This window comes from Pelecanus crispus, chromosome 3, assembly GCF_030463565.1.
Source record: "Pelecanus crispus isolate bPelCri1 chromosome 3, bPelCri1.pri, whole genome shotgun sequence".
Classification (NCBI taxonomy): Eukaryota; Metazoa; Chordata; class Aves; order Pelecaniformes; family Pelecanidae; genus Pelecanus; species Pelecanus crispus.
In genome coordinates, this window is record NC_134645.1 from 36,036,337 (window position 1) to 36,058,515 (window position 22,179).

Here is a 22,179-nt window from a genome sequence, read left to right on the forward strand (position 1 = left end):
GCGCTAGCATTTTATTCCTTCTTTACAGGGATGTCGAGTTAAGTATCACATAACGGATAACGTAATGGAAACTCTTGAGTTTTTCAAATGATCTCTTTGATTGCCCTTCCTGCCACTTTATATAAACCTGGTTATCTGAATAAAACACTGGTAGCTGTAGAATACGGATTGCCGGTTTTGTCAATAACTAAATGAGTGACCGGATATCTAATTACAGAAGCAGCAGATGTGGAGGCTGGGCGGTTGAGGATCTGGATTGTTTAATTTTGCTAAAAATGTACTCAAGTATGAGAAATAGGGTCCTTTTAAACTTGCAATGAATTTAGAATAAAAAGTACTTAAAGGCTTCAGTGCCACTGCAAGCAATGGCAGAAATATGAGGGGTGCTTAACATTCAGTGACTTGTGTATGTGCTCGATGTAACGCTCTGGGAAGTGCAACTGCAGTTACAGAAAGTTACACAGCCGTGGTTCTCTTTTTCAGAATTAAGGTCTGAAACAAAAACAATTCCTGAGACAAATTCATGAAGCATCTAATGGTTGGACTGGATGATCTTAAAGGTCTTTTCCAACCTAAATGATTCTATGATTCTATGATCTAAATGGTTGAGAGCAGGAAAGAGTTTTTAATGTACTAGATCAGTAACTGGTTAGATTTAAATACTACTGTACATTCAAAACAATTTTCTAAACATAAGTATAGTGCTTCTTGTTCGTTGGTGATCCTTACACTGATATAATGGTTAAGAATCAAACTTGGGCCACTAAGTTGTATCATGAAGACTGAATTTACTCCTTGCAGAATCTTAAACTTTAAACATAAAGTAGATACTTGACTATAAAACATAATCTTTCATGAATGAATACTATAGACGTTGGTGTAACAACAAGCATAGATATGCTCTTTTGATCTTCTGAGGAAAGAAAACATATTGAGAAGCAGGAACTCAAAGGATTTTAGGATGGAAATTAAGGTAAGACGAGAGCTTAGAGATGTTGAGTACTCTTCCTTTGAATAATCATTCAGATCAGCCTTTGGTCAAAAGGTGCTGCTGTTGTTGCTGTTGTTGTTTTGAAAGTAAAGGGGTGGTCTTAGCATTAAGCTTTTAAGGTGGTTTCAGCCTAGATCAGCAGTCTTAACACAATGCAGACCTTCCTTTTGTCATAGGAATCATGTTATATTAATGGTAATTTGATCATTTAAACACAGACTTTTCTATTTTACCTTGCAAGTAGTAATAATGAAAAAATCCCCGAGCAAAGAAGAAATACTTGCATTTTCCTGCTTTCTGGAAGTAAGGAAAGAAAGCAGAGTGGGTTTGGATTTTTGTTTTGCTTTTTTTTGTTTTTTTTACTTAGTGCTCTGGAGGAACCCAGTGGTGAGGAAAAAGCTCACAGACTTTTGAAAAATCAAGCCATTTACACATGTCTGAGGGCATTCAGGTTCAGTAGTGTGTTTCCAGGAGTTGAGTTTGGCCTGTGTGGTGACCACAGCTTCCTGAGAACCAGGCTTCCCTTGTGCTCATCTCTGCTTCCAAATCTGGCAGAAAGAACTGTTAAGGAAATGGAATAAAATATCCATAATCCAGCTCCTTCTAGAGATGGTCTGTTGTCTTGCTTGATGTTTCAGCTCCCAGTGGCATAAGGGAGGGCAGCAGGATGAATTAAAAGTTCATACTCGGGTTCTCCGTGTTGCAGCGTAATATGATGCACGAATACGATAAACAAGATCCCTCCCTGGCTGCTGTTTCTGGGATTTGTGAGCTCAGTTTTTAGTGTGAAATATATCATGGGTGCTATTTGAATCTCCATAATAGCTGAGTGCATCGGAAGACTTCTCATTTTAAGTATTACCATCACAGAAGAGAAACAACTGTCCTGTGTTTTACTGTTTGTTGTAATAGATTGAAATTACTGCTTTTTAAAAGATGCCCCAGGTATCTTGGCTACAGTAGTGCTGCTTTAACGTAACAGGGTGATACTTTGTGTGTCCTACATTCAGAATAATGTTTGCAGAAAAATGCTTGAGATTGTATTTGTATGTCTTTTGATGGCATGTAAACTGTATTATACGCCGGGATTGCTTCTTTGAAATTAAAATTCTGTGCTCATGTAGGAGCAGGCCTTTGAGGAATAACAGGAAGAATAGAGGTTGTATTTGAATTTACGATGCTAATGGTGATCATCTGCATTCCTTGGCCAGAGAGTTGCAGATTTTGGAGATTAAAAAAACATTCCAGCATTTTACTGGCATTATAAATAATCACACAGAGATGAAAACGTGCCTTTTCTTGCCAAAAGAATCTAGAAAAGCAGAAGATGGCAGGCCTGGAGGCCCAGAAGAGGCCCTTGATGTTGGCAGCACTGAACGGACTCTCAGTTGCTAGGGTTCCAGTGCCAGAGGACAGCCAGGATGAAGTCGTCAAGGTGCCAATGGATGAGAGGGTAAGATGGAGGCTTATGAAATGTTGCTCGTTCCCTTTGTTCCCAACAGCATGAAGTTTCTAAAATACTAAAATTTGATTTAAAATGTGAAAAAATTTCTCTTAAAAGTTTTCAGAGTCATTAATGGAACAGGTCTGTGGTTAACACTGGTGTGTCTTTGGATGCTGACAAAGTGTTAAATGGCTTGAATGTTTACTGAAGTCGGTGAAAATTGAGGCTGTTCACTGTTTCACATGACCATACAATGTCATACAAGATCAAGCTGTAAATCTAACATTTTGCGCATTTTTCACTTGATCAGGCAGTCTTTCTACAGTGATCATCTGTAGATACCATCTTTCGTGTTCTGATACAACTAAGGAGTTCAGTTAACATCTCTAACAGGATTAAACTAAAAAAAAAAAAAGTTGTTTGTCTTCTGATGTTTGCACATGCGGGCGTGTGCATGTATATGGAATTTCAGAAATTAAAAACAGTTGTTGCCATTAAGATTTGAGAGACATATTTGCAAAGAATCTTTGTGGCTTTCTGGATAGAAATTTGCAACCTTGTGTTGTCTGGTATGCAGACGACAGAACTTAACCTCTGCCTGTATGTATGTGGGGTTTTGTTCAACCACAGAAATCATATGTTTGCAAGTTAAGGGAGTATTTTGAAAATGTGGACCACATCACACTTCTCACAGTGTGATCTTCTTCCTAAAAAGATAAATTGAAAATATTTTTACGAGTATCTGTTGTGGTGAAATCACATACAAATTCATACTGAACCAGGACTGTATTTAGCATGGTTTTGCTTTTTATGGTATCAGTCTTAAAAAATGTGGAGGTGGAATGCAAAAATGTAAAATTTGCTTGTGGTTTTGTTCAGTAGAAATAAGAGTGTGTCACGTTTCCTTAGATAACTGCAACTGAAAAAAGAAGCAAGCAAGAGAATGCTATGGCAATATATTGAAATTCAAAGAACTGATAGACAGGTGTAATGATAAATGTTCTTCCTGGAAGAATTAATGGATTGGTGTTCCTTTTTGTTAAATCTTAGTGCAAAATCTTGAAGAGGAAATTGGAAGAGGGGATGGTGTTTACAGAATATGAGCAGATTCCAAAGAAAAAGGCAGATGGGATCTTCACCACTGCTGCCTTGCCTGAAAACACCGAGCGCAACCGCATCAGGGAGGTTGTTCCTTATGAGGAGAACCGAGTAGAGCTGGTGCCAACCAAAGAAAATAATACAGGCTACATCAATGCTTCACACATAAAGGTAAAAGCTTTCTTGAACTTTGCTTTGCAAACGAAGCTATGTTAAAGCTTTGTTTGCATTCCTGGATGCACAGCAGCATTTCCTGTAACTCTGGAAATTTTGAAAAGGTAGCTTCGTCAGAATGCATCATTGTACCTTTGTGTCAGCAGGGGCGTCTCTGAAGTCCCCTATCAACTGACGTGCATGAGTTGATTTATTTGATAGAGACTGCAAAGTCATTTTAGAGAGGCATCCTTACTTTTTTATGCCCATCTCTGCCAGCTGGTTGTGGAGCGTCGCTATTGGTTAATGTAGAAAGAGATGGCATGTTTCTTTAAACCTCATGAAAATGCATTAGATCAGCCCCAATACCTCCAATGTAATATGGTTGTCATGACAGATATACCTGAAAGAAAGAGCAGCTAAGTGCAGGGCAAGGAGATGTTGCTGCTAGAGAGGAATATATGCAGAGTTTCCACCACTGGAAGTTTCCAAGAGAGACAGATGGCTGCAGGCAAACTTTGTCTACTTGGTCAGTACATGTTCTGATTTATCAGCCCCAATGGTCTTGTGGACCACTGCAGGACTACAACAACCCATGCAGAATGAGTCCTTGCAACTGACTGATGCAGCCTGAAAGAATACTGCACAAGGTTTGACTGAAATATTTTTTCCATTTGCTAGCACATAGGATATGATTTTTAAAAATCAAGGATGTAGCTCCATGTATGCAGTTCCATGTCCAAAGAAAAAGTATATACTTAAGAGTAATGCATGTTCACATAGATACTGCAATTATATATATAAATAACGTATTTCTTCATTTTATCATAAGGGTTGAGTGTGGGTTTTGTGGTTTTTTAAATTATTTTTAAGGATGTGTTGATAAAGAGAACACGTTACTAATGAGACGCCTGTGTCTCTGATTGGATACTGCATTGGACTTCTGTGTTTCAAAATAAGTTTTTATCAAGATACTTCAGATTTCTTCTTGTTAATTCAATGTAGAAATAATTTAAGATATGATCTGACTCTGTTACTTACAAATGTGGCCAGTTTTAAGAGTGAACTATCCTGCCATGGCTGCAGATGCCTGTTTTTCTTTAAGCTTCCAGTACTATTTGCGAAATCCTTTTTTGGCTTTTACTCTACCCTGAGAGAAGTAAGAGCACTCCTCTTCCTCAGATGACAGATTCTCTTGTTGTCAGAGAGGGCTGTCTGCTTTTTCTCATTGTCAAACTCCAAATCAAAAAGAAATAATTCAAAAATAATAAACAACACATCCTGTTAAATTAATATTTTCCTGGAGTTAAAAGCCTTTTAAAAGTTTAAAGAGACTTACTGGCCTCCTTGGTTGTGATTTACAGTGTTAAATCCTGTGGATTTAAAACAATTTCTGAACCAGGATCCTGGCAGATTATCACTTTTCTACATAGCCTGCTAGGTAGCAGATACTGAGTTTTTGCACAATCAGACGTTGCTATGATGATGGATTTCTGAGCCCAAAATTTTTCAGCTACTTTGTTAGGAGGCCAAAGAAAAAAAGAGATTCCTAACATAAATTATGCCCACAAAGCAATTCTAGACAGAAAAGAATTTTCCCTGGCCAGTTTTGAGTCCAGATTTTACCTTGTGTGTCAGTGTTGGACACAAACACATCTCACATTCCTAGAGCACCCAGAAACACGCACAAATGTTTTACTGCATGATGGTGGTCTTTGCCAGTATTTTCCTCTCGCACTCGTAGTGGCGCGTACGGAAGCCAAGCAGATGTGCTTTTGCTTAGAAGGCAAAATCGCATCTGTGAAACTTACCTCAGTAGCACAGTGTGTGTTTGCAGCTCAGTATTCAATTTTTAATATCCTGCAGTCAGGGCATTAGAATGCAGTAAACATTCCAGGCATCCCATTCCCGCCAGACTACTTATGGTCCTTTCGTATCATGTGCCAGGAGGCTGGATATTTGGACCAGAAGTCAGTAGACAAAGAAAACTCCTATATCATCCTGATAAGTTCCATGCCTGGAGGTTCCCAGCTCAGTCTGCGAGCCACACAGTTGTACAGTATTTCTCTGCTTATTTACCATCAACCTTTGCTGTTAAGATACTAAGATCGTTGTCTATACCAGAGAGACAAATTGTAATTAAATTTATTCATTAAGCAAAAAAGTTCTTAAGACCACTTCATCTGACTGTTTGGGTCAGGTCAGTATTAACTTAAAAAGCTCAGTAATACCATACCAGCACTCACAACTGCAGACAAGCATGCAAGCGCAAGACCAGTCCGAGTGCGAGACGCTGGTTAGTGCTGTGCAGTTCATATTCATTCCCACCTAGTGCAAGAACTTGAGGAGTTTACCTGCATTGGTCTTGCAGATTTTAACCATCATTCACAGAGGAGAATGCTGCATAGTATGAAATAAGAAAATGAGCTGGTGTACAGGATTGAAAACCATTTTCAGTGCAGTGAAGAATTTGTTACCATGCAAATGCAATGCTAGTTACAGGTGTAAAACCAAGGTAACTCAGCTTAATGAACAGCTGTTTGAATAACAAATAAATTGATTCTATTTCTGAAAATGTATTCAAAGACCTGTACCTCAAACATAGCGTATGCTTAAACCTGTCAGAGTTATTGATTGTTCCTTGTAGCATTGTCCGCCAGCACCTTGATATTTACGGATGTGTCAGCATTTCTGTTGTAAATCTTCTCTAGGATTTATAACTTTGTTGTGAGAAGTGGCTCTGGGCTAACATGTGGAATTAAGAGGTATTAGCTTGAGAAGGGAAAATATTTTAACTTTCCAAAATAATTAGTTCTTCTGGGTTTGCTTTTTGCTGGTAAGCACATTTTTAAATGATATCTAGTAGCTCTAGAAGTGGTTTGGCTTTTGACCTAAAATGTTGAAAAAAAATTTTTCTTTTTAATAAACCTTTCCTGATGTTTAGCAAATAATCTGTCATAAAATAATAATTCTTTTACACACAAGTGATTTTTTTTTTTTTTTTAACTGCCTAAGTATGAAGACCTGCCTCAGTCAGGTAAATGATGCAGTGTTTTATACTGGTTAGCTCCAAGGTACTTCTGGGTCTATTCAGGGCACTAGATAATTTATAGTGTGTAAAACTGTGTGTTAGTGCTTTAAAAATAATTTTGTGTTGTCATGTAAATACACAAATATTTCTGTAAGATGTGGTTGGTAATCCAGTTATGTATTGGGAAGCAGACTTTCATGACTACAGCTTTAGATAATTTTAAATTTCACATGGCATTTAAAGCCATTTAATGTGCTGGATTTACTTTATAGTAGTTTGCAGCTTCTGAACTGAAAAAGCCAAGATGAGTGAGGAAGAGAAACTTGAAATGAAGCCTGTCTTGATGTCTGGCAACAGGCCTATCTGAGCTCTGCGTTACGTACAGTGTGGGGGCATAACTGCATCCTCTGGGGACAGCGTAGCCACATCTTCAACAGTGATCCATGTAGTAGGAGTCTGTTTAAGAAATTATTGTTTGCCTGAGTGGAAAATAATTGAGGGAGGTCCTAAACAGTGGAGGCCTCTAGCTTTCCTCATGCAAAATGTCATTTGGATTCAGGCTTTCTACACCACTGTGTGTTAATGTGCAGCAATGCGATGCCTTTTTAATGCACATAGATGCTTCCTCTGGTGCTCAGTTGTTCTTCCATCGTGGGTCTGTCATCAAGCCCAGGGATGTCATTCAGCTGCTTATTTGTACTTAAGCCATATCAGAAACAGGGCCTTAAAAAAAAAAAAAAAAAAAAGCATGATCTGGTATGATCCAGATGCAATGGCAAGAAAAACAGAGGACATTTTGCTCAAAGCTTTATGTTTATGGGCATCAAGAAATGACTTGGAAGATTGTGTTTTGTCAGATTTGCTCTTATCAAAAAGGATGGTTCTTGTTCAAAATTTTGAACAAAAGTGGAAGAACAAAGAAGTAACGGTTTCATTATGGTCTCTTTTGTTTAAAGGCCAGTTCTGGCACAGATGCTGCTGAGAATTTGGGCACTGACTGTTTTCTTTTGGGTTTGCTTTTTTTCTTCTTACTTCCAGGTTACTGTAGGTGGAGAGGAGTGGCACTACATTGCTACCCAAGGGCCTCTGCCACACACATGCCATGACTTCTGGCAGATGGTGTGGGAACAGGGGGTGAATGTTATAGCCATGGTCACAGCTGAAGAGGTATGTAAAATCACAGAATATAGTTCTTTCTGATGTGAGCAGATCTCCTGTTATCATCACTTCCCACTCTAGTAACCTGTTTTTTCTATCAACAGACCTTTTTCCTCTCACTCTGAACATATGCTTGTACTGCTATATACTATACTTTGTAACTTTCTGATACTCAGTTTGGCAAGTACTACAGCCAAACAAGCAGAACCCCCCCTTCCCCCTGCTTCACTTCAGTTTGGCCAAACCAAACAAAGATGTTTCCATTGGAATGTGAGAGCGCTGAGCTGCTCCTGGTTAAAATGACACAGCTTTCCACCCCATCCAAGGCCAGTTCTGCATACCGTCACTCTTATCAGCTGAAAAGAGACCAGAAGCTGTTGTTTCCATAGAAGTGTCCATGTCAAAAAAAAAAAAAAAAAATCTTTTTATTCTTATGCCAAGCAAAACAGTTATTTCTATTGGAATCCAAGAACTATGTACTATGTTATAAAAACTGGCACATGCTGCTAACTAACACTGCATTCTGCTTTATGCCTGGTTGCTTTTAGCAAACACAGGGAGTGCCATCAAGTCACTATCCAGTTCCTAAAGCTGATCAACAACAGACACTTAGAAGCTGCTGAAGAGAATCTTCTTCCATTTAAAGGAGAGGCTTCCCCAGGAGGAGAATATTTACTGAGGTGGTGTAGGCAGTAGCTGGCTTTTCCCACAAGACGAGAGTTAGTTCTTCAAGCATTTTTACACATAGAAATATTATATGGCTGAGCGTTTTAATGGCTATTTTCTTTACTTTGTGGGATGCTCCTTGCTCTTCCAGTAATTTGAAATAAGAATACTTGGCTTATCTGCAGAGTTTTATGCCTTCTGTAGAGAATTATAATTGCAGGAACTACTGGCTCTTTTTTTTATTTGGTTTTTTTTGGTTTTTAAGGAGGGAGGAAGAAGTAAGAGTCATCGTTATTGGCCTAAACTGGGCTCTAAGCACAGCTCAGCCACTTACGGGAAGTTCAAGGTGACAACTAAGTTCCGCACAGACTCCGGCTGCTATGCAACTACTGGTCTGAAGGTCAAGCATCTTCTCTCTGGACAAGAGAGGACAGTGTGGCATTTGCAGTATACTGACTGGCCAGACCATGGATGTCCAGAAGAAGTCCAAGGCTTTTTATGTAAGATTTCTTTTAACTTGCATGATAAAACACATCAAGGAAAAGGTTGCTTACACTGGATTCAGTTCACTGCACCTAGTTAGAGGTGGGATTGATATTAAATGGCTATTGCTGTGGTATACAAAGGCCTCAACTAGGTTGTACTTTGCGATTTGGAGAAAAAAGTGGGATTCAAGAGGTAGGAGCTAAGGTGATTGAGGATTTCGGTCCCAAAAGACGTGACATAACAGGAGGAAAAATTGGAGGCAGCAGCAGTGCTAAAGACTCAGGAAATTTTAAATAATAGCATACCTCTCCTAGCTGATATGTCAGTGTAAGTTATTGCCACTTCCCAGCTGTCTAATGAGTGTAGAAGATACTAGGCTGCACACAAATGTGATTAGAGAGGTCTGGGTGAGAGAGGTTCAGATGTTAGGGAAATACGGCACAACTCCTCCAGTTTCATAGGAGGCCCTTATTGCTGACAGCCAGCATTTAGTAGTCCAGAGGCACTGGACTTGTTGCAAAAAGCAGAGGACTCCATCATATACGCAGTTAAGTCTGAACTCACTGCCACTCTTCTAACCACATGTGCCCAGGCAATGCTAAGGGCCTTCTCAATTAAATATGGTCCTAGGTCATGCATTTCTGAAAATACAGCCATTGTATTCATCTGTGATGAGTTAATAGTGCTTCCTACTTCTTACCAAATAATAAACTCTACCATATTAAGTAAGAGGAGTTCAGCCATTATTTAACTAAAGCCACATCTCTAGCACTACAGTAGAGCGTGATGCAAAGATCTTCATTCCCACTGAAGGAGTCTGTACATGGTGTACTGATGCATTGGAGATGCCTGCCCTCTTAATTCCTGAGGCTTTGCAGCTGCAGCAGTTTAGCTCTGTTGCAGCAAAGTCCTCTCTCAGCAAGGCCTGTTGGTTCCACTTCAGTTTTGATACAGCTCCAGTCCTTTAGTGTTCCACTCTCCTTTGTGTGGTATACACTTGTTGTAAATAACATGTTCTTTTCCCAGTTCTGTCATTGGGGCAGAAAATAAAAATGACATTGCAGCTTTGGCAAAGAAGTGCCATGGGATCTGTCTTTAAGGCAAAGCTATTGCCCAATTCCTGCTTTGTTTCTCCTACCAACCCATGTAGCTGTGGTTGGGCATGGAACCCGATTGTCCCCATTTCCTCTGTCCCATTGTTTGCCACCACGTACAGTCCCATTTTGCTGTGTGCATTAACATGCAGCTTTTGTGATGTTGTTGGTAGGCCTTCAGCCACAGCCTGCCTGTGTTGAAAGGACTGCTCAGGCTGCAGTGCTGTGACATCAAGAGTCAGGGCAGGAGAGTTCGGCTCAGATCTCACTTCCCTCTCTGGTGGGAAGCTAAGTGTCTAAGAGTTATGCATCTGGATATATGATTCTGGATGAGATCCATCATCTTTGTCATGCATCTAGACTACACTTGAATGACGTTTAGAGGTCAGTCGGAGTTGTATTTTATGGTGTGTTTATCTACCCAGGTGAGCTTCCAGTATGTAAGGTTCTCTGTGCGGTTTGACAGTAGAATGCATTGAATGACACGAGGACAGCCACACAAGACAACTGTTCTTGATTCATACACTTTCTAGAAATGGCTTCAGGGAAAACAAAGACAGTGAGCTCCCAGAAGGGCTTGTAGCTGTTGAGAAACAAACCCTGAGCTGAGCAGAGAGGTGGTTGAGATTCTGTCTCACTCTAGAAGGGAGGGAGGGGGAAACGAGGCAGATGGATGCTCGCTTCCCATCTGATATTGGCTTTGATGGGCAGTAGTTTCAACAGGACTTAGCTGTTGTTTTGATCCCAGCCTGTTAATAGCAGGAATTGCTGTGAGTAATGTCTAGAATCATCTGCTTAGGGGACCTGGAGGTTTGCAGAGGGGAAAACAGAATTTAATTTTTTAAAAGAACTATTTAATTTAAAGGAGCAGACTCCCAAGTAATAATTGACACCCAGCTGGTACTTGCTGGATTCAGTGCTGTTCAGTGCACCCTAGCCAAAATAATTAGTATGTTGTAAAAAAATGTAAATTATTGCCACTTCGACAAAGAATGACTTTTCCATATTCTTTTTTTCCCATTTTTTACATTTAGACATACAAGATGTTTGCAACCTTGTCTGCATTTTATCTTGCAGCTTACTTGGAGGAGATACAGTCAGTGCGTCGCCATACCAACAGTGTGTTGGACAGCAGCAACAACTGCAACCCTCCTATCGTGGTTCACTGCAGCGCAGGGGTAGGAAGGACCGGAGTGGTTATCCTAACAGAACTGATGATTGGGTGCTTGGAGCATAACGAAGTAAGTCAGCTTCTTTCTCAAGACAAACCCTGAGCTCGTTTCTTGACTAACCAGCTACATTTCTGAGGTTAAAATTTTAAGCCATTGATGTGCTTTCTTTCTATTACCTTTGTGAGACAAGGGACTTAAATGCAATAGGCAGAGATTTCCCGTGGCAGTTTACTTGCAGTTTTCTGTTGAGTTGATGATATGCATTTTTTTATTAGTGTTAATACATTCAAAATTAGGGCTTTTTTCTCTCTTTTAAGAATTTAGTCTAATTCATACCTGCGTTTAATTAACAGGCTAGAGACAGCGTATTTACGAGGACTACCTGAGAGAGGCTAAGAGAATAATGTCAGCTTCCATGCTCTTTTAACTAAAGTCTTCTGCTCTCTAAATTCATTCTTTGGACTCCCTCCTCTATCTTGTATTGTCTCTAATCTTATCTGCAACGAAACTTAACTGTGTCTTAAGAAAAAGGTGTGTGTGTGTTGGGGAAATAGGGCTTTAAGAACTGCAGCCAATATTACAAGACTAGTAATACAGTCTGGAGTTAAGAGCAGCAGCACCAGCAGAGTAACCACGTGTGGCAACTTGCTTTTCATCTGTGTCCTGTGCCACTGGGACACTGTCCGGGAAGTATATCATATCTTGAATAACAATGTGCCATACAGTTTCAACGCAACAGCTATTGAAACTGGGGATTGCTGTTGCCAAAGAAACTGCTCAAAGACCAAAACCTCTTGTAGAGATAAGAATGCAGCAAGAGTGACAAACAGACATATATCATCTGCCCCTCCCATTAATCATCCAGTGGATGAGTTGCTTGAAATGCAGGACTGGATGTACACACCTGAAGTGCTCACCTACTTTCCGTGTTACCATAGAGGAGTTAAAGGCTGGAGCCTTTCTGCACAAGGCACTATGCAAAGTGCAACTTTCTGGCTCGTTCAAAAACCCCGAGTCCTAAGTCAGGCAAGTACCAGTGCACTTTTCTCTTCATCACTATTTTTAAAAATGGTGATGCAAGAAGTAATTTTTTTTTTTTTTTTTTTTTGTTCTCTACTTTGTTATCTCCCTCCAGCAGCTCATCGTTCGGTAGTTACATCACCTGGAAATCCTGGGCTCAGTTTGGCCCAGCTCTGTTTGGGCTTCACTAGAGGTGAAGCTGTCCTGTAGATCTGTGTCACAATTTACACTACTTCTTTTCTTTTTATTTGAGGGGTGGGATAAGTGGGGAGGAAGGGGAAGAAGAAGCTGGCCCAGACAGAAGGGACCCACAGGTATGTGATTTGGGAATCCTGCAGCCTTCCTGCGCTGGCTGCTGTTCAGTAACTGCTCCATTGTGGGGCAACAGCTCTGACTCTTGAGCCTGCTTGACTTCTTTCCTAACGCACTGGCATCTGGAAGTGACTGCTTCTCTTGTGCACGCAGCAGCCATGAAATTTCTGCGTGCCAGAGGAAATCTGGATAGTTAGAGCGCCATACCTGAATCGCTTGTGAGCATCAGTCCAGCTGTGTCTGCTTTACAGTAACCTCTGAGTGCTAATGGTGTGCCAGGAACAAACAGTAACAGTTGTGCAACACGTTTTGGCCACCTCAGTTTGCCTGCAGTTTACAGAAGTCACCTATTTGGCAAAGAAGAGTAGCTGAGTAGCAAATGAAGATAAAGGCGGTACCTCAACATCTGAGCATGGGGGTGAGCCTTGACATTCAGCAGAATCCTCATCAACTTCACTGGGAGCTGATGGTAGTGCTCAGTCATAAGGGATCTCTCTGATGTCCCTTAATTAAAACATTCTTTTGGCTTGATTAATGGTGGAAATCATCATTAATATTAAAGACAATTTTCCTTAAGGGCTTTGTTGCTCTAGATTGTGCTAAGTTACTATTTTTGGTTTGTTAAAACCTAATTAAAAAAAAAGATTTAACATCTTCACATTTTGTTATTAGTTTAAGCAGTATGTTTTCAGTTTGTGACAGATACTGCATTCTGCACAGAGGGGGTTCCTTTTCATGGACCAGTTTTACTGGTTTATTTTGAAGTAGGATTAATTGGTTTTTTTCTGAAATAAAATGACTTACTACTTAAAATGTTTTAGTCTTATGAATTGGTTGATTTCCTCAGAAGTGTCCTAGTAAGTAGATGTATTAGTGTTAACATTTTAGTGGTGAAGGAAGAAAGGGGAGGGCAGTTAAAAATCTTCATACAGACCATCTCGGAAAGTCTGCAGCAGTGCTGGAACTAAAAACAGAACTCTTTGATTTTGAGGTTTAGGTAAAAAGCCATGTTTAATCAAATTCTATACAGCTTCTGTCACTGTGGCTTCTGGGCAATTGCTGGTTGAGTCTAAATCAGTGTATCTCATTGCAGGGACATAGTTTCAGTAACTTGCTATATAGTAAGTAATATGTCACATCATTACATCCTTACTGCCGCAGACATGTAGAACATGAAAGTAATTGAGATTCTGTTCTATTGACTTCTAGTTTGGACTTGGCACTGGGACATTAACTCATGATCACAGCTGCAGTGCGTTTTCATAGGGGAGATCTTTTAGTTTGGGAGTTAGAAATGAGTAGCCTTTTTGTTTGTTCTTTTTGCAAATGCCACCCTAGGAAAGCATGACGTGCCTTTTTTGACATGTACATTGTGACGAAGGCGAGTTTGAAGATTCTACTTATCTGCAGTAGAATGCTAAGTTGACTACAAATAGCAAGGTTGAATAGGCAGGATGGGCTTTTCTTTCATTTCTGAGATAAGTCAAAGCCTAATTGATTTTGAGGAGCTGCATCGATCACTGTATGCCCAGTAAAAGTCAACGAGCTGCCAAGCACCAAACTGCTGATAGGGGAACATGGTTGTGCAGGTCGAAGCTGGCCTGCATTTTTGTTAGAGTTGTTCAGGTGAGATCAGGTTCCATGTGACTCTGCTCAGCAAGGACCGCGTGGCTTTCGTAAGCATCTGAGTCCATGGGGAGGCTTTCTCCAAGTTAGCTGAGTTAACTGGAAAGAGCTTAGGTTTTCCTATGCACCAGTTTGAAAATAATATGACATTACTCATCACAAATCTTTCTGCTTGTTGACTCTCTGGAGGTGTCCTTTTATAACAGCTTGTTGGGGTATGTGGCAGAACATTTAGCCTTGTTTTCAGAAAGTGATAGCCTATGCGTTAGGGCTTGTTTACACATAATGGCGATTTTGAGTTTTATATATATGGACAGAAATTGACATGCAGCGTGATTTTATTTTAAACTTCCCAGAAAACTTCCAGTGTGCGTGGAAGCAGACTGCATGCTCAATTGCACTTCCAAGGGTTAGCAGCAATCTTTGTTTCTCTGTCCGTTTGTCCAGGCATTGTGCTTGTAACATTTCTCATCTCGGCCAAAAGACTTGCGAAGTTCCTTTTTGTTTCTGGAATAGCAAACTGGCATTACAAAGTGCAGTTAGTGTTGCCTGATAGAGTAACTGTTCGTCAGTTCTGTATCTTGAACTGCTTAAGAGCTTCCTCAAAAGGAGCATGTATCTTAGTGCTTGTATTTACTGCTGCCATAGAAAATTTGTATCCCTCATCTTGGGTCATATTACACGCTCTTTGAATTTGAGCCTGGCAGGCTGAGCTTCATGCCTCAATGACTTCTGAAGAGCTACTCATGTACCTGTTGCAACAGAAAAAACACAGTAACATCATAGGTTGTTTGCTCCCTAAACGCTGGTGATACGATGGTCACACCTAATGAAATTTGTTCTAATGCTTTACCTCAAGGGGCCTCTGCTTCACACAACCCATTTGGTTTTTGATTTGGACCATTATAGGGTGCCTGTGCCCCAGTGTGCTCGACGGGGTTAGGGATGTTCTTTCACAGTGGATCTCCTGATCCATCCCCACTTACTGTGCTTTAGTTCCTGTTGCAGAGCCTTTTCAGGGCACACAAGTGAATTTCTTTTGGATGAAACTAAGCTGGAAGATGCCCTCTTGGAGAACACCTAATGTGTCCCAGCTGCTAGTGGACATTCAGTAGATGGCAACAGATCAATTGTGGCCTGAAGTTTGCAAAATGTGTATTGTGGATGCTGAGTCCTTGTTTCACTTCACAGACTTATTTCTTCTGGAGTGTTATTTACTAGCATAGACTTGGCTGGGGGAGGTCAGGTGTCAGAGTTTCTGGATCTTTTTTGGTGACAGTGAGTTCCCTTCTTTTTTAGTGAAAGGGTCAGTATACTTGCCTGCACTTTAATTTTCTCTAAGGAACCTTTGTAATGATCCTGATGCCTGCTTGCCATTTGAAAAATCTCTCAGATCCTCCCTCTATGAATGAGTTTAACCATGGATCAGAGCACAGTATGCAAAGTGGCCACGGGGCGGGTTGGTGCACTCTGTGGTAGAGTATGAACTGAGCTGTATAATCTTGGCTGTTTAAGTTTTGTACTTAGACCTTCCTGATATATCTAGCCTTTAACCTGAGAAAATATGATATATTGAGTTTATTTTACTGAGTTGAAAATAGGTACGTTGAAGCTGAAAAAACTCCAGAGAAGCAGCCCTGTATTATGTGTTCAGTTGATGATCCGCTGAGACGTAATCAGTGGTACACAACTGGAAGATAAGTCTTTGGTCACCTGCCCGTTTACATCAGTCCAGAAATTCCTGTAAGCTTCAGTGGGGAAAGCACTGGATGCGCAGTAACCTGTATATTTTTTTTATGTATATATAAACACACACACGCACGCACTGTAATAGTCCTTGAAACAAAAGTTGGTGGGAAAAAGAATTGTAGTACTTCACTACAGTTGGTTATAATTCATTACATGATATAACTACAACACAGTTCCCTGTGTCAGATAACTGATACTTGAGACAATGATTGTTTGATTTAATGAACCTACATCCTTATGCTTTTTTTTTTTCTTTTTCTCCTTTGCTTTACAGAAAGTGGACGTTCCTGTGATGCTGAGACACCTCCGGGAGCAGAGAATGTTTATGATCCAGACCATAGCCCAGTATAAATTTGTCTATCAAGTGCTCATCCAGTTCCTGCAAAACTCCAGACTTATTTAATATTTTCAAACATCCCAGACCCATCTTTGTGGATCTGACTGAACCTTACCGATGAACAAGGGGAACTGCCTTGACAACACCATGTGCATATATTGCACTTTTTGAAGTTGTCTTGCAAGTAAGGAATGATTGTTCTTTACTGGAGTCTCCCGTGGATTATTTTATACAAGACATAATTTATTTTTCTTGGAATAACTTGTGAATTACTTTAATAACTTGTAAAACTTATAGTGACCTTCAAATTGAACCACATTTGACGTGACTGGTCTGCATTGTAACATGTCCATAAGGAAAGCAATCCTTTGTAAAGGTAGTTTACTGGCTTTTATTTTGCTACGCAGCTTCTGAAAAGAACAGTTACTTGGCAGTGGGCTTTTTCTCGCGTAAGAACGTTTTGGACCCTGATGCGTGGCTTCCATGGTAAAAACAAGACGTGCTAGATGTCAGCTACGGCTCTGTACAAGTGGAAGCTGAGGGGATGCAGTCCTGGGGCAGGGAGACCTGAGCCTCTGCACATGCAGCAGAGCACATTACAGAGGGCTCAAACACAGGCCATTGTGAGGGCAGAGAGTTTGGGATGCTAAACTGTTCAAATTCCACAAGAAATAGGGTTTTAGATTAGTCCTTCATAAAAGTAATATTGGATCTTTTAAACAAGGCCTTTGCTACTGTTTGCGATCCTTGAAGGGAGTCGTAAGAGTTGAAGCAGCGCAGAGTGAAGTCCAGTGACCCAGAGCAGGCCGAAGTCAGTGAAGGAGTCTTTCTGGAAACTGTGGTGGGCTGTGGGTTGAACAGCAGAGGAATTTCAACTAAACGCAGCTGAAAAAAACTCCAATCAAGCACCTTCTTACGAATTACACTGAAAGTTTATCGCCTTGAGGCTCACCTCCTGCAGAAAAGGAATCTCATTTAAGTTAGGCATCTCCAGTTGCCTTAGTTTCCCGTGTGAAATATTGTCTTCAGCACCGTAATCATTTTACTTTCTAGTGATTTGAACTTTGTCAAAATGATCCATATGGTCTTTCCTCCATATCGGAGTTCTCCAAATAGTGACCCTTGAGCGCTTTAGCTCAGAGTCTGCCTTGATTCTTCCCTCACGCTGTCTTGTGGTTATGAACATATGGAGCAGTCTTCCTTTCGGTACTGGCAAACCTCACTTTGCTTGGGTGCTTTTTGTATTAAATTGCACAGATCATCTCTCTTCTCTGTCTGGTCACTTTGGATTCTCTCTCTTATTTATTATTACTATTTTATCCAGTCTTCAGGGATTCCAGTTAGGGTTAGGAAGATGTTGTATAGATACATAAAGGAGAAACAGTCCTTGCTGGAAGCTTCCAATCGGAACAGAAAAGGGAAACAAACCTCCTCTACTGCATAACTAAGGTACAGATTATTTACTGGCTTGCCCTAGGCCAACAATGAAATCTATGACAGAGCTAAGAAAAAAAATCCACGTGTCCTGTAAGTATCTCAGCAGTTAGGCCTGTCCTCCTCTCTCTTCCTCATCCTCTGTCCCTCGGCACTGGCTAGCTGTTTTGCACAACTTAGTGCATATTCCTTTCTCCAAACTGTTTATTTCACTGGAGTAAATCACATTATGAATTACGTTGCAGTGTGTGCATGGTAGCATTTACTTACAGTTATTTAGAAGTGATACTGCACTTCTAAAAAATTTAAAAAGAGGGAAAAAAAAAAAGCTTTAGCAAGATGTGGTGGGACTCCCACACTGTTATTTCTGGTGTAAGAGATGGAAAAGAAAGCTCCTGCACAGCAGTCGCTCCCCTCCTCACGCTGATTCCTCTTTCCCATCTCTGCATGCTGCCACCCTCCTGCGGGCAGTCCAGCCCCGCTTCGACTCGGCAGTCCTGTCGGATCGTAGAGAATGGATCAGGCTGGAGAGGAGCCTTGGAGGTCTCTGGTCCCAGCCCTGCTCACCCCACGGCTAACTTTAAAGTTGGATAGGCTTGCCCAGGGTCACGTCCAGGTTCAGAAATCTCCAAGGGTGGAGATTTCACAGCCTCTCAGGGCACGTGATGCCATGTAGTTTCTCTGTCACAGTGAGATGACCTTTCTTGGTATCCCTTTCCCAGGTAAATTTTATCTTTTAGTCCCATCATTGCTTTCCCATTGCATCCCCACCTCCGAACCCCTGGTCAATGTACAAAGGCCTGAGCCCAGAAGCACTCTCAGCTTCAGCACTAAAGGGACCTATGCACCTAACTTTCCCTAAAATCAGTGGGAGCTTAATCTAAGGCCACGTACCAGAATGTATTTAAAACTGTGCTGTGCTGATTTGTTACTCTGCAATACAGGCCTAACCAGGTGACAAGGATTCTGGTGGAGACTTCTAGCTACCAATAAATGGTGAGGAGTTATTTAGCTGTAATATCTTGACCGTGTTCCTTTTAGGGATCAGTTGAGTTTTCAGTCAGCTTCAGTTTTCCTCTAATTTCTTCTGCCAATGCCAACATATCTTTTGTTAAATTAGCAGCAACCATTTAAAGTCTTTTCAGCAGCATCTGCGTGATAATTGCACAGAGATGCTTTATATCTGGGAAACAAGCCAAGGAATAAACCTTGAAGCAAAGTGTATTAAATTAGTTATCTTGTTATAGCTTTTTGAATAATTTCCTAATGATGAATTAAGTTTGAACTCAGAGCTGTCAAGTCCCATTGCTCCACTTGGATGTGAGAAGTAGAAAATCAGGAGGGAAAAGAATCTGTTCCTATTGTCTTATTATTCAGCTTTTCTTGGCTGAAATGTATACTTCTGTTTTTACAGTGAGCCCAGGAAAGTTATTGCATAAGAGAATGTGGAGTGCATTTGAAAGGAAGGAAATTAAGCAAATGTTTTTTATGCAAAGATGGATCATAGGTGTCTTAGAAAAATATTAATTACAAAACGGCATCAAAAAGCCTTTCCAAATGTAAGTCAGTGCCTATTAATGAGCCAAATGAGTGGCCACATAGTAAAATGTCATTTCCAATTAACTCCTAACGTGGCTGGTATGGTAGATAGAGGCCAATGTGACTCACTTTTTTCCTTTCATTGTCAGAGAATGGTAATTTTAAACTTTTCCTTTCATCTGACTTCAATGTATTTTTTCCTGCTAGATTTTATTTTGACTAGATCTGCTAATATCGTAAGTGAATTGGGCCGGTGCATATCTTCAGAGGTTCCTTTTCACCCCAGCTTGCAACCAAACCTCAGCACGCCGATGTTTTATGATTGAAAAGTGATACAGTTTTGTAGGGGAAAAACTGAACCTTCTGACTTTGAACCTGTTGTCATTTTATCAGGCCTAAATTGCCTGGGCAGTATTTCCTAACCTTTAAGGAGTGACAGGAAAATGCATTTTGCATCCAATTTCATTAGTCATAGCAGGAGCGAACGCAGGAGACTTAAAGCAACAGTGCTGTTTAGCTTGTGTCCTGCAGGCTTTAAAAGCAGAGTTCTTAAGTGGAAAAGGAGGATTGGGGTTGCCATCTGTTGTGTTGCATGGGTTTTTTAACATCAAAGCATGACAGTGGGTAGGTTCTAAGAGACCAGTTTCATCCATTTGGAGTAAAGTCTGGATTGAAAATCTCGCAAAGATGCATCGTCAATGAATGGAGCTGCACCTTAAGAGTTTGACGCAAGCAGGCTTCTCCCAAGGCGCCCATGTTGCAGTCTGGCATGTTTAGCCTACACTCCCTGACTCTTTCTAAGAGAGAACTTGGAGTAGGTAAGCAAGTCTGACTTGGGAAATCAGTCCATTGTGTATGCTTTCCTTTTTGTGTACTCTTAATCTGTATTAAATTTTGCAATTTAATCACCACCCCACCCCCCCCCCCCACCCCCCTTTAAACTCTTAACAATGATAGTATTGAGACTGCTGGCATCAGATTTTTGGTTAAAGTTACAGTCTGATCATTTCATGCCTAACATTGTCTGATCAGGGATGGGAGAGATGCTTGCTGAGTTCTGATGCTGCTCAGTGCTGTGGATGTCCTGTTCCCTTCCACCCTCCACAGGCTGTGCTGGAGGATGGTGGACATCAGCTGCTCAGATCCTACCCATTCCAGCTCCTCCACAGGCCTGCTTGGGCACCTCTTGTCCTTGATTACCTGAGGAAAGACAAAGCTTGATCCTACAAACTTTCTCTTATATAGGTGTACAGGAACCCTAAATGCTCAGCCTTACTGGAAATGCCTTTCCCCTTAGCTAGTTTCAGCTGGCAGGAGACATATCTGTGAGAACTTATTCAACCTATTGCTAATGCAGTCCTTTATAAAAAGTACATTGAAGGACATTTCTGTTCCACTTACTTCAATCAGTTGCCTCAGCTACAAATATGAAATATTTGCATGATTTCAAGAGCTTTTTTTTTTTTTTTTTTACCTAATTACTTTCCTGTAAACAGACAGAAATGCAAATGGCAAAACATAGGTTAGAAAAGAATGAGTACGTCTCAGTGCTTCAAGAGAGCTGGTCATTTTAAGCTAATACATTATTTTTTGATCCAATACCTGCTATGTCTGTGCAGCCCACAAGTGACTCTAAAATAAATGCTGATCGGCAATCTCCTACTTGGATACAGCACACAAATCTATGGGGAAAATTCAGCAGCTACTGCCCATGCTGCATTCTCAACAGCTGAGTTCCCACTGGTCTCCTGGGAGGAGATGATGACTGAATTAGCTGTTGTCAGTCTCGCTAACAGTTTGTGGACTGTGTGCTCAGAAAGTTGAAGCATCAGTATGGTCGATACCTGCTGTAGCAGCTCTCGTGCATCACTGAGAGAGGTCAGAGTTAAATTTTGCTGCTTGTCTTTATGGAAAAGAATGCTTTACACCCAGAAAGCTGGGCTGGCACCCACTGCATGAAATAAAGGATGCATCATATTGAAGGAGCAAATACCCAGAACTGACCTTGAAAGGGAAGCACTGCATGAAAACATCATTTGTCCACCCCTCTATATAAAAATGGATATAAATCTGCTGATGTATAGGCCAAGTCACGTGGAGCTTAGAGATGGGTTTTGATGCCAACAAGAGAAAGGTTGCAAATCCAAAACCCCAAAGGCAATTGTCCCTGTCTCATTCTTAGCCTTCTAGAGAGGTTTTCTTGTAGAGTCTGGTGCTATGGGAACTACAGATGCTATCCGAGCCTTTAGAGAAGAGGACATGATACATGCAGCTGCATGTAGCCTTGGCTTGTAGGGACTGTGATTTGAGGAAGGGAATAGCTGGCTGTTGGGCAAACAACAGGAGATGGAGGTCTGAGCCATATACTATTGTTAGATTGTAAAACAAAACACTTGGTGCACAGGTCAGAAATAGCAGTGTTTATAGAAATATTTAAAAGTAAATAAATTTTGTCAGTGTTTCTAGAGTATTTTACACTACAATTCCCTTGGTTCCTCTCAGCCATTTTTCAGTTGGTGGTTTTTTCAGTGTGGTAAAAGTTTTGATGCCTGTGCTTTGTGTGCCCCCTCACTGAGAGTTTCCCATGTGCTACAACAGCAGGACTTTGCCTTTGGAGGGTGAACTGGAAGTCAGCAGTAAAATAGCAGCTTCAGTGAAGAATCCGAGCGCTATTTAACAGCAAGGGAAAGACTAATACTTCAGCTGATCCCTGAAATGAACATAGTGCTTAACCGTTTTACTCTTCCAAATCACCTGGATAAGGACTCAGTGTTTTGGATGCTCAGCTCCAGATATTTCAGGGGCAGTGGTCCCTGATGAGGCAGGCAGGAATAAAAGAGGAAGGCTTCCTACAAAATACTCCATGGCA

At 40.8% G+C, this 22,179-nt stretch overlaps 1 protein-coding gene across 1 annotated transcript in view; it reads left to right on the top strand.

Annotated features, from left to right (window-relative positions):
• The window catches only part of PTPN14 (protein tyrosine phosphatase non-receptor type 14), a 72,510-nt gene extending 56,107 nt beyond the window's left edge, over positions 1 to 16,403 (top strand). The window contains exons 13-18 of the mRNA XM_009477984.2: positions 2,301 to 2,444; positions 3,486 to 3,704; positions 7,756 to 7,884; positions 8,807 to 9,041; positions 11,199 to 11,362; positions 16,275 to 16,403. Coding sequence (XP_009476259.2) covers positions 2,301 to 2,444; positions 3,486 to 3,704; positions 7,756 to 7,884; positions 8,807 to 9,041; positions 11,199 to 11,362; positions 16,275 to 16,403 — 1,020 coding nt within the window. The remainder of the gene's footprint in view (positions 1 to 2,300; positions 2,445 to 3,485; positions 3,705 to 7,755; positions 7,885 to 8,806; positions 9,042 to 11,198; positions 11,363 to 16,274) is intronic.
• The last annotated feature ends 5,776 nt before the right edge of the window (positions 16,404 to 22,179 follow it).